General features: G+C 37.6%; 1 protein-coding gene across 1 annotated transcript in view; it reads left to right on the top strand.

Moving 5' to 3' along the window:
* The window catches only part of LOC107563769 (nuclear factor 7, brain-like), a 54,808-nt gene that overhangs the window by 22,910 nt on the left and 18,626 nt on the right, over positions 1-13,272 (top strand). Inside the window, exons 3-6 of the mRNA XM_016248712.1 lie at positions 10,884-10,979; positions 11,195-11,425; positions 11,518-11,540; positions 11,623-11,741. Of these exons, the coding sequence (XP_016104198.1) occupies positions 10,884-10,979; positions 11,195-11,425; positions 11,518-11,540; positions 11,623-11,741 (469 nt within the window). The remainder of the gene's footprint in view (positions 1-10,883; positions 10,980-11,194; positions 11,426-11,517; positions 11,541-11,622; positions 11,742-13,272) is intronic.

Here is a 13,272-nt window from a genome sequence, read left to right as displayed (position 1 = left end):
TATACGGGTGCTGGATTTTTTTCAAACCTGCAGTAGAACTCATTCAGATCGTCTGCCAGTTGTTGATTCGCCACAGTGCTGGGGGATGGTGTCTTGTAGTTGGTGATCTCTTTCAGACTTTTCCACACTGATGCGGAGTCGCTGGAAGTGAACTGAGTCTTTAGTTTTTCAGAATAATTCCTCTTTGCCACTCTGATCTCCTTTTCCAGTGTTTATTTGGCCTGTTTATACAAGATATTGTCCCCCTTCCTGTAAGCATCTTCTTTAGCCTGACATATATGATGTTACAGTCTCTGTGAGCTCGTCCAGATCGGTGGCAGCAGCTTCAAAAACACTCCAATCAGTGAGGTAAAAACAGGCTTGTAGATCCCGCTCTGCTTCATTAGTCCATCTTTTTACAGTCCTTAATACAGGTTTAGCTGATTTCAGTTTCTGCCTGTAGGTCGTTATAAGATGAACTAAACAGTGATCAGAAAGCCCCAAAGCTGCCCGTGGGACGGAGCGATATGCATTCTTTATTGTGGTGTAACAGTGATCCAATATGTTACTGTCTCTGGTGGGACATGTGATGTGCTGTCTGTATTTTGGCAGTTCACGGGAGAGATTTGCTTTATTAAAGTCCCCAAGAATGATTAAAACAGAGTCCGGGTGTTGTTGTTCTGTGATCTGATCAGCGAGTTTCTGTAAAGCTGAGCTCACGTGCGCTTGCGGAGGAATGTAAACACTCACGAGAATGAACAAGCAAAACTCCCGTGGTGAGTAGAATGGCTTACAGTTAATGAAAAAAGCGCTTCTAGATCGGGACAACACATCTTCTTTAACACGGTTACATCTGTACACCACCTTTCATTGATGTAAAAGCATGTCCCGCCGCAGCGCGATTTCCCCGTTGATTCTGCGTCGCGGTCCGCTCTGAACAGCTGAAAGCCTGGCAGTTTTAACGTGCTGTCCGGTATGGCGTCAATCAGCCAGGTTTCCGTGAAACACAGAGCAGCAGAGTGTGAGAAATCATTATTTGTCCGGGAGAGCAGAAGGAGTTTGTCCATTTTGTTGGGTAGAGAGCGGAGGTTCGCCAGATGGATGTTAGGCAACAGCGTTCGAAATCCGCGCTGCCTGAACTTCACGAAGGGTGCCGGCTCTCTTCCCCCGTCTGCGCGTCCTGGCGCGCTTGATCAGCGCAGCTTTTCAGCCAACTACTATGTCCAGCAAAACATCAGAATAGTTAATATATCGGGTGATGTGTAGTGCTGAATGTCCAGCAATTCATCTCTGGTGAAACTGATTGCAGGGATATAACTAAAGACAGGACAAACTAACAAAAACACAAAAACAACTGCAGAGCACGCCACGGAGGCAGCCATCATCATCGGCGCCATCTTGACTTGATCTTGACATAATAAGAAACTATATTTTCATCAGTGCTCTATCAGCTTTTACGTACTTAAATCTTCTTATTTTTTATATTTACCCAGGATGTTATTTACCTTAATAAAGGCTAATATTTTTTTAACCTTATTAAATGTATGTGTCATCTTTAATGTCAAATGAAGAGTTTGGTTCCAAAACGCTATAAATCCATTTTGATTAATTTGAGTAAAAATATGTTTTCTTTACCAAGAAAGTGGCAAGATGTAAACCACTATTTTCTGTTTCAAACTTTCACATAGCATCTTTAGGTTATAATAACTTAAAACATTTAAATCCAGATTTAGATTTTCAAAGATTTATTATAAAAACTGATTATAATTTTTTCCCAAAATGCAACAAATCCATTGAATCAATATAAAAGTTATTTTTCATATTTAAACTGTTGAAAATACAAAACAAAGTAAATTGATCCACATATGACAGTCTCTGAACTTGGTCAATACTAATCTAATTAATAGCTTACCTTTCTTCACCACCACAGGTTCATCAATGCCATCAAAATTATTCATTTATTTTTAGGGCTGTACGATAAATCGCATGCGATTGTCATGCGCATCTCATCAGTAAAGCCGGTCCTGTGATTAGTAGTAAATGTCCATCACCTGCTTTCAGATGGAGCAGCATTTAATACACAGATCCGTAGATCACTGACAAGCTACGCAATATCGCGTTCATAATCGAAGGTTGTTTTATCTTTCATAACACAGTTGAGAATCATCTCTATACAAAGTTTGGTTAACGAAAATACTTAAACCTAAAAATTGATTGGTGAATGGAAAATACTAATTGAACTTGGTCAATAATAATCTTATTAATAGCTTACCTTTCTTCACCACCACAGGTTCATCAATGCCGTCAAAATTATTCATTTGTTTTTAGGGCTGCACGATAAATCGCATGCGATTTTCATGCACATCTCGTCAGTAAAGCCGGTCCTGTGATTAGTAGTAAATGTCCATCACCTGCTTTCAGATGGAGCAGCATTTAATACACAGAGCCGTAGATCACTGACAAGCTACGCAATATCGCGTTCATAATCGAAGGCGATTCATCTGCGATTATGAGCGCGATATTGTGTAGCTTGTCAGTTACTGTTTACAATCCGTGGAATGGTGCACTGTGATTGGTTGAGCGGATATATCGCATTCTGCAAAGAAGGGAGACAGGCGTTTGTCGCGGTTTGGAAAAATAGGGACAAAACATGACATAATAACACGGCAGATATCGCATTTTACATAAAATAAAAAATTTACTTTTCAAAACCGACCAGATACAATGCTAATATTGGCGGGAACTCAAACATTTTTTTAAATGGCGTTTATTGCGTTTTGGAACCAAACTTAACCAAAATTAATAAATCTAAATGCACTATAGGGGCTGTTACCAATCAAATTAAATTTACAGTGCAAAATTACAACTGCAATACATTTTTGAATAGGCCTATACAAAAAAGATATGCTGAGGAAAAAGCATATTTTTAAATACACTAAACCGCCAGTAGATGATGGTAATTCACTTATTAATTTAACCGATTGGTTGGTTCAAAATGCTGCACTGAAACAATGCGGTGTGTTGCTTGGAGAATGTGAAATACTTCTGCTGTTATCTTTCTTTGGAACTATTTTCATTGGTGAAACAGAACAAAACAGTCAATATTGTCTAAAATTGACTTGTTTGTTGAACTAAAATCAAGGTAATATTTGCACTCGTGAAAATATTCAGCAAAATAGCTCCCTTGTTATGGTGTTACTTAAATATATCATGTTAGAAATAAACTAAACATGTTGAATTTTTACCTCAGTATGTTTCTATGTTTCTGTGAATTTCTTTATGAGTGCCGTAACACATTTCCTTTCATGAAAAGTCTCTCACAAACAGTCAGGCAGCGCAAGTGTCAACAACAGCTGTTTGCGCTGAATGTGATCAAATCAAAAGAATCATTTTAACCCACAGCCACAGATGAAATCCGAGAGCTCTCCATAGACAGCAACGGTACTACCACCACGGTCAAGGCACAGAAACATAGTAAGGACATTGTTAAAATGGTCCATGTGACATCAGTGGTTCAATCATAATTTTACGAAGCTACGAGAATACTTTTTGTGCGAAAAAAAAAAAAATTCAACAATTCTCCTCCGCGTGTGTTCTGAAGATGAACGAAGGTCTTACGGGTTTGGAACGACATTAGGGTGAGTGATTAATGACCGAATTTTCATTTTTGAAAATGTCAGATTCCACCGCGTTTGAATGTGAAAGACTCTGTACTTACTTAGTTCCGTCAAATAACACCACAAACATTTTACACCAATTTCTTCAACAACCATTGCGTCAAATAAGACCACGAACATTTTACACCAATTTCTTCAACAACCGTTCATGTGGTTCGTCGATTTCTAATGTTCTTACGTCACGAGAAAAGTACATAGTGATTGGTGGTTTTAAACATCTTTAAACAACTTCTCGTCTCCTGTAAACACATTCGGCAACAGTTCAGACAATTCACTGCAGCCAAATGCCAGACTTTGTCTTCCTTTTGTAATCGAGACACTGGAATTCAGCTGACTTCTGCTGACCACTCAAGGCAGAAGCCATTTAACCAAAATAATGCTTTTCATCTTTTGTTTCTTATGGCTGACCACTCACACCAGAGTTCACACAAGGGTGTTAAGACATGTTGCCAGAACCAAACCAGAAGTGTCAAATGTAACCCAGATTTAGCCCAAACTTCATTGATATCTCGAATAATATCCTCAAAACATTTGACAAATGTTGTTTTGATAATGTTCCTCCTTTATTATGGAACATTGTGCCAGTATTTTATAGGTTAAAAAGCATTCTACAATCTTACCTAAACAATTCCCTGCTGAAAAAATACCATTACAACCATTATAAACCATCAGCTAATAACCATCAAAACCATTAAAAAAGGGTTTTCTGTAGTGTGTTTTGGGACACATTCCATTAGGATTTATTGGTTTTAACAAGCCACCAATAGAAGGAGACCAATTACCAGTAGAGACCAACAGGAAGCATTACAGGTTCCATTAAAGCCAATCGAATTACAATTATAACCAGTAACACCATTACACATTCTGTGATGGTTTCTATTGTTTTTATCAACATTTCCCAAAATATCCTCAGAATATTGTGAGGTTCCATAAAGAACTGTGCTTTGACAAGTTTATAGGACTTGGTGTTACAATTTATTTTCAGTTAATATCAGTAAATATCTTTACATTATTAATATTTGTATTAATATTATTTTTATATATTAGTTATTAATATTAATTTTCACCCCTCTGTCTACCTGATTTTATAATATATTGTGGCTTCTATTTAGGTCCTACATAATAAATTAATAAATAGCATATGTCAATTATGTACATTTATTTATTTATTTTACATGGCAAAGTGTAGGAAAATGACAATGCTCAAACAACTGTTATTAGCTGAAAACTGAACTGAACATGATATGGAATTAATGAAGACCAAGTTCAAGTGAAATATCTTCACAATGTCTTTATGTCCATCTTTATGTTTCTCTTTGCTGATGATGAGGTGGTAGGATGTGACAGCTTCTGAAATACACAACTGAGTTTAGAGTTATAATGTGTGCAGTTATTTATGTAAAACAATTAGAAAAAAATGGACAGTATGTGAGCCCTTTATAATGTTAAAAGAAAAAGAGATATAAGGTCATGGGATAACTTTAATGTTATTTATGACAGGGTGTTTATGCGTAAAGTAATAAAAAAATAATAATAATTGAACCATGGATCATTATTTCAACATTTCTGTTAGGCCTACTTGCATAGTGAAGAGAAAGTAAGCATCCTTAAATGAACAGAGCTGGTCACATACATTTTCTGTTCAACTAAAAAGAGAAAAAGACATGATTGGCATGAAACTAGTTATACTTTGAAAGGTAAAATGTGTATACATTTTAAGAAATGAATCATTCACGTCTTAAGAGTGTGTTGAAAGTCTGTCTTGAGCTCCAGAAAACCAGTAATGATGCGGCTTTGACAGTTACAGATTTGAAAAAACAAAAAGGCGGGAAAAAATAACTCTAAATGAAAAGAAGGAGGAGGATTCTTCAGGAGGATACGGTTCTAAAAAAGAGCTGTTTATACGTGTAAAGAACCTTTAAAGAACCATCTTTTTTTAGAGTGTAGCTTTGTAAACACAAGAACGTTTCAAAACTTCTTATAAAAAACATTACACCATCTCATGCCTCAATTACGTCCTTATAAAGTTGTCCTAATGTGGCTGAGAAAATGTTCTTCCTTTGTTATCTTGAAACATTGTGCCAATGTTTTTATTGGCAACATTGTATAATCTGTTACCTCAACAACATTCACAAAACATCCTCAAAATGTTGCAGGTCAAAGGTTCTAGCTTTGTTGACATCACATTACAAGAAACTATTATAAAGAACATTTTGTTATCTCAGGCCTCAATAATATCCACAGGCTATAACATGTTCCTAATGTGGCTGAGAGAATGTTCTTTCTTTGTTATCTTGAAACATTGTGCCAATGTTTCATTGACAATATTGTATAAACTGTTACCTCAACAACATCCTCAAAATGTTGCAGATAAAATGTTCTAGCTTTGTTAATACGTCACATTATAAAAACGTTTTATAAAAAACAATCCATCACCTCCGGCCTCAATGACATCCTTACAGTGCATCCGGAAAGTATTCACAGCGCTTCACTTTTTCCACATTTTATGTTACAGCCTTATTCCAAAATGGATTAAATTCATTATTTTCCTCAAAATTCTACAAACATACCCCATAATGACAATGTGAAAGAAGTTTGTTTGAAATCTTTGCAAATTTATTAAAAATAAAAAACTGAAAAAAAAATCACATGTACATAATATTCACAGCATTTGCCATGGCACTCAAAATTTAGCTCAGGTGCATCCTGTTTCCACTGATCATCCTTGAGATGTTTCTACAACTTGATTGGAGTCCACCTGTGGTAAATTCAGTTGATTGGACAGGATTTGGAAAGGCACAAACCTGTCTATATAAGGTCTCACAGTTAACTGCATGTCAGAGCACAAACCAAGCCATAAATTCCAAGGACTTGTCTGTAAACCTCCAAGACGGGATTGCTAGAGTGGGCCGCGCAGCGAAGCTGAAAGATTGGGGGAGAAGGGCCTTAGTCAGGGAGGTGACCAAGAACCCGATGGTCACTCTGACAGAGCTCCAGCATTTCTCTGTGGAGAGATGAGAACCTTCCAGAAGAACAACTATCTCTGCAGCACTCCACCAATCAGGCCTGTATGGTAGAGTGGCGTTCACCAAAAGGCACCTGAAGGACTCTCAGATGAGAAACAAAATTCTCTGGTCTGATGAAACAAAGATTGAACTCATTGGCAAGTGTCATGTCTGGAGGAAACCAGGCACCGCTCCTCACCTGCCCAATACCATCCCTACAGTGAAGCATGGTGGTGGCAGCATCATGCTGTTTTTCAGCGGCAGGAACTGGGCGACTAGTCAGGATCGAGGGAAAGATGAATGCAGCAATGTACAGAGACATCCTTGATGAAAACCTGGGGTGACGGTTCATCTTCCAACAGGACAATTACCCTAAGCACACAGCCAAGATAACAAAGGAGTGGCTACATGACAACTCTGTGAATGTCCTTGAGTGGCCCAGACTTGAACCCGATTCAACATCTCGAGAGATCTGAAAATGTGCACCAACACTCCCCATCGAACCTGATGGAGGTTGAGAGGTCCTGCAAAGAAGAATGGGAGAAACTGCCCAAAAATAGGTGTGCCGAGCTTGTAGCATCATACTCAAAAAAGACTTGAGGCTGTAATCGGTGCCAAAGGTGCTTCAACATAGTATTGAGCAAAGGCTGTAAATACTTATGCACGTGTGTGTGTTGGTTTTTTTTTTTTTATATAAATTTGAAAAGATTTCAAAAACATATTTCACGTTGTCATTATGGGGTATTGTTTGTAGAATTGAGGAAAATAATGAATTTTAATCCATTTTGGAATAAGGCTGTAACATGCTGTGAAAAACTTTCTGGATTCACTGTATACAGTTCTCCTAATGTGGCTAAGAGAATGTTCTTCCTTTGTCATCTTGAAACATTGTGCCAATGTTTTACTGAGAACATTGTATAATCTGTTACCTCAAGAACATCCACAAAACATCTATAAAATGTTCTAGCTTCGTTTACACTCAACATTGTAGGAACATTATCTGAAATAAGAAACATTCTTAAACATTTTTTGAACATTGCATTCAAATGTTTTATCTAAAACATTAACCAAACCTATACGGAATGTTAGCCAAAGTTCTGAGAATGTTCCCTGCTAGCTGGACATTAGCTCCGTCACTGTGGGGGCGGTGCCGAGGTGGGCATGTAATGAAATTGGTGTACGGCCAAACACTGTGTAAACCCGACTTCCACAGCAAGACTAGTGTTTATGCAACTCCATCATTCTTGTTGTGCGCCAAAATGTGGGACAGCAGGATTTCTTTTTTTTTTTTTGAGCGCCCACTCCCATCAGCAGCAAAGGGAAAATCACCCACTCCTTCAAGATGTGTCTTTTCAAAAACATATTTCACGTTGTCATTATGGGGTATTGTTTGTAGAATTGAGGAAAATAATGAATTTTAATCCATTTTGGAATAAGGCTGTAACATGCTGTGAAAAACTTTCTGGATTCACTGTATACTGTTCTCCTAATGTGGCTAAGAGAATGTTCTTCCTTTGTCATCTTGAAACATTGTGCCAATGTTTTACTGAGAACATTGTATAATCTGTTACCTCAAGAACATCTATAAAATGTTGCAGGTAAAATGTTCTAGCTTTGTTTACACTCAACATTGTAGGAACATTATCTGAAATAAGAAACATTTTTTGAACATTGCATTCAAACGTTTTCTCTAAAATATTAACCAAACCTATACGGAATGTTAGCCAAAGTTCTGAGAATGTTCCCTGCTAGCTGGGCATTAGCTCCGTCACTGTGGGGGCGGTGCCGAGGTGGGCATGTAATGTAGTTGGTGTATGGCCAAACACTGTGTAAACCCGACTTCCACAGCAAGACTAGTGTTTATGCAACTCCATCATTCTTGTTGTGCGCCAAAATGTGGGACAGCAGGATTTCTTTTTTTTTTTTTTTGAGCGCCCACTCCCATCAGCAGCAAAGGGAAAATCACCCACTCCTTCAAGATTTGTCTTCTATTTTGCATTGCTTTGACCTTTCTCTTTAGGTCCCGCCTTCTTGCACGCCACCATTGGTCGGTCATGCATGCAAACATTGGTCAAACTGTATCTCAATCATCTGAAACCTCCTCACTTTTTACTTTATAAGTGCACATATTTATTGTCTGTAAGAGTCTGTAAGCTTTAAGATTGTAAGGCACATTTGAATGCTTCCCTTTGTTTTTTATTAAAGCACAGGTTCTGAGCAGGAATTCATCAATGACATGACTATATAATTATAGTTGTGTGTGACCAAAGTGAGCACCATCAATCTGCAGTGACATGGTCCTGGTAATAGAAAAAAAAATCTTGGTAATCTGGTGTTGTAACACGTTGTGGCGTTGTGTACTGCGTTAGGCTATCCGGCACTTACATATTGTTGCTCTTTTGTTCGTTTGATTGCTTCTGTTGTTCTCAATTGTAAGTTGGTTTGGATTAAAGCATCTACTAAATGATTAAATGTCATGAAATTATATGAGACACAGAACTTATCTCACGATACACGGTGCATTCACAATACTAAAAACAAAGTCAAAATAGTGTTAAAGGGATAGTTCACACAAAAATTTAATTTTACGATGATTTTTTTTAAAACATTTTATTTAGTTGAGAAATTCTTTTTCTGTATTTCTTTCTGTAATTTCTATATAATTTATGTTTTTAGTTTGTATTTACAAACATTTAGAATTGTGTTGTGCATTTCTACTTAGAGATGTGTTGTTGTGTATTTTACCGTTAAAAGTTGTTTCTGCATGTTTTTACAGTTTCCAAGCATCAGTGGCATGCCTTTTTTAGTTTTTACAATGAGTAACTGAAATGTAATGGGACAGAGATTTCATGTTTAAAAGTTATTTCACAGTTGAGTTTTTTTCATGGTAATCCACTTTCAATGTGTTAATTGTTTTAAACACTAGGTAACTGAAATGTCATTTAGGCAGATTTCTGGAATCTCTGCATGATTTCAACATGTTTTACGAGCTTGTCCTTAACATGTGTTCATTTGCAAGGGACAATAAAGTAATTTATATGGGGGAAAAAGTGTTGTTTATTTGGTTGAATGTGCTATTGCAAGTTGAGAAAATATGCCACATTAAGTTCAATGAACTTAAATTTTAGTTCAGATAACTTGAAAATGTAAGTTAAAGGATTAGTTCACTTCCAGAATAAAAATGTCCTGATAATTTACTCACCCCCATGTCATACAAGATGTTCATGTCTTTCTTTCTTCAGTCGAAATGAATTTAAAACATTCCAGAAGACATTCCAGGATATTTCTCCAAATAGTGGACTTCAATGGGGGCCAAACGGGTTGAACGTCCAAATTGCAATTTCAGTGCAGCTTCAAAGGGCTCTACATGATCCCAGCCGAAGAATAAGGCTATTATCTAGCGAAACAATCGGTAATTTTCTTTAAAAAATTTTTTTTAGATATATATATATATATCCAAGACGTCACAAAAGAGCCAGACAATAATATATATATACTTTTTAACCACAAACGCTCATATTGCACTAACTCTGCGATGCGCATGCGTGACTTCACGCATTACGTAATAACGCTGTAAACATCACGCATGGTTAGCTCTTCGTCTGTGTACTCTGGTTCAGAAAGTTAGGGTAGGGTGAAAAACTCCATCTCATTTTCTCCTCCAACTTCAAAATCAACTGACATCATTGTATTACACTTTTTGTTTTTTTGTTAAGGGCGTTTGACTTTCTTTGCACGTTCGCTTTGTAAACACTGGGTTGGTACTTCTGCCTACGTCACACATGACACACGTCCAACATGACTATGTAATGCGTGAGGTCGGGCTGGTGCAAGACGAGCATTTGTGGGTAAAAAGTATAGAAATTTTTATTTTAGAAAATGACCTATTGTTTCACTAGATAAGACCGTTATCACTCGGCTGGGATCATGTAGAACCATTTGAAGCTGCATTGAAACTGCAATTTGGATGTTATTTAAAGTATATGCCGCATACTAATTTCTTCTGTTTTTGTGTACATACAGCCCTACTAAATAGTTTTAGATATTCAAACGAAATACAACATAAAAAAAGGCAAACCCAGTAAACACAGAATACAGTTAAAGGGATAGTTCACCCAAAAATGAAAATTCTGTCATTGGATCTGCACTGTATGATCATATCACTGTATTTATTTCACTGTAATCTGGTGTTTTTATACATTTTTATTGTGTTCATTCCTAGGAAGAGCTCAATACAGCGCTGAAGTCTTTACAAGAGAAACTTAAGCACAATGAAAACATTAAAGAAGAGTTCAAGAAAACCGTTCAACACATGAGGGTGAGGAAACAATCAGGACTTTACAGCTGTAGGATTACTACACACAATTATAACTGTTATATTTAAAATAATGGATGTCAGTTTATTATTTTTGGAAATAATCTGCTTCTGGATCTGTTATAGGCTATGTCATGTATCTGAGTTTATCTCATATAATAATGATGTGACGTGTTGATGTGATTGAGAGGATTGAAGTGAATGTGGTTTGATTTCAGTCTCAAGCTGAGTACACAGAGCGTCAGATTAAACAGCAGTTTGAGAAGCTTCATCAGTTTCTCAGAGATGAAGAAGAAGCCACAATTACTGCACTGAGGGAGGAAGAGGAGCAGAAGAAGCAGATGATGAAGGAGAAGCTGGAGGAGATGAACAGACACATCTCAGCTCTTTCACACACAATCAAAGACACAGAGGAGATGATGAAAGACAATGATGTCTGCTTTCTAAAGGTCTGATTTCAGATCATGGACTGATTGATTGATTGATTGATTGATTGATTGATTGATTGAGTTCTTGATGATAAATTGTGTTTGTTCTGCAGAAGTTTCCAGTCTCAATGGAAAGGTGAGTGATCTGCTGGTGTCTCTGGTCTCTCTGCTTCTGAAGCAAAAGCCACTACAGTTCTGACTCCTGAATGTTGTTCCAGAGTCCAGATCTCACAGCCGGATCCACAGACACCTTCTGGAGCTTTGATTCATGTGCCACGTTACTTGGGCAACCTGCCCTTCAGAGTCTGGAAGAAGATGCAGGACATCGTCCAAAACAGTGAGTCTGGAGATGATCTGTGCTCTTACACATACAGTTTATCATGACGCAAGAGAACTAGATTATGTCTGCTGGTAATAACGAAGATCATACTATTTCTGATACATAATGAACTATTTTTGAGAATGTTTCTCATCTCTTCATCTACTCAAGTCCAGAACAGACTCAACAGTGTAAAAGTGAAAAGATACTTGAGGCTTCAATTGTGATTCTTCCGACTGAAACACTGAACCCTAAATATAATATTGGGAACTCAAAGAACTTCAATATGTATTTCAGGTTTCTCAAAGACTTTCCATTATGTTCGTTTTACTAGAGGATCTACTGACATTCTCTAGAGTTCATGAATTTTTTTTTTAATTTTGTAATATTCTCAGAGAACTGTGGCCAGATTCATAATATTAAGAAAAAAAATCTTCTTTTATCTTATTTTGTAACTTGAGAAAACAATTCAGAATATTTTGTATTCCAAACGTTACTACTTTGGAGGTTTCTTGTAATTTTTAAGAAAAAAACTTAAAGGGGTCATATGATGTTGCTAAAAAGAACATTATTTTGTGTATTTAGGGTAATGAAATGTGTTTATGCGGTTTAGGGTTCAAAAAACACATTATTTTCCACATACTGTACATTATTGTTTCTCCTCTATGCCCCGCCTTTCTGAAATGCATAGATTTTTACAAAGCTCATCGGTCTGAAAAGCGAGGAGTGCTCTGATTGGCCAGCTATCCAGTGCGTTGTGATTGGCCGAATACCTCAAGCGTGTGACGAAAATGTTACGCCCCTTACCATACTGTGATGCCTTGTCCCGGCCGGAGCGACGAGACGAAATCATTAAAACCCATTATAAACGAGGCATTTGTTGCATCCAGTGGGGACATAATTATGGATTATAATGACTTATACTGTCTTTTTATGCGCTGCATTGCATCGCGCCGCGTAAACATAAAACCATGTCTGCATTTGTGATCGGAGAAATGACAAACTACAAATGCTACTCTACACTGCTCAAAACTTGCGTTTGAATTGTCAGTGGCAAATTCTTTAATTATAAAAGTCAGAACAGCCGGCATTGTAGTCTACTCTACCAGCATCAGGAAACAGTCCTCCATAAAATGTGATGCACACATCTGAATATTTGGGTTGAACTGGAGCAGTGTTGTAAATACAACTTAACCACTGATTTCTAGTCGTGTCCTCTTTTGGAAGGCCAAACAAAGTAGTTTCACTTTCACAATGAAACACAGCGTCACACAAGGCGGGCTAGAGTGAGCGGAGGCTGGCTTCAGTGAGCGGTGGCGGGCGGGCTTGCTGCAACCACATGTGACGACCACAGGCTGGACTCCGCTTTGTCCACGGTGAAAGCCGGTCCGGCGATCCACAGCGAGAAGTTAGTGTATTTCCTCAGCGACCAGCACGGATCAGCTCTAGGCATGACGAAGCGGATATCGTCCTCTTTTGGAAGGCCAAACAAAGTAGTTTCACTTTCACAACGAAACACACAGACCCTTCACGACATGGCGGCGGCGGC

The sequence above is a fragment of the Sinocyclocheilus grahami genome, unplaced genomic scaffold (assembly GCF_001515645.1).
Source record: "Sinocyclocheilus grahami isolate Dianchi unplaced genomic scaffold, SAMN03320097.WGS_v1.1 scaffold888.1, whole genome shotgun sequence".
NCBI lineage: Eukaryota > Metazoa > Chordata > Actinopteri > Cypriniformes > Cyprinidae > Sinocyclocheilus > Sinocyclocheilus grahami.
Note: the sequence above shows the minus strand (reverse complement) of the source record. Positions and strands in the feature narration are given on the sequence as shown.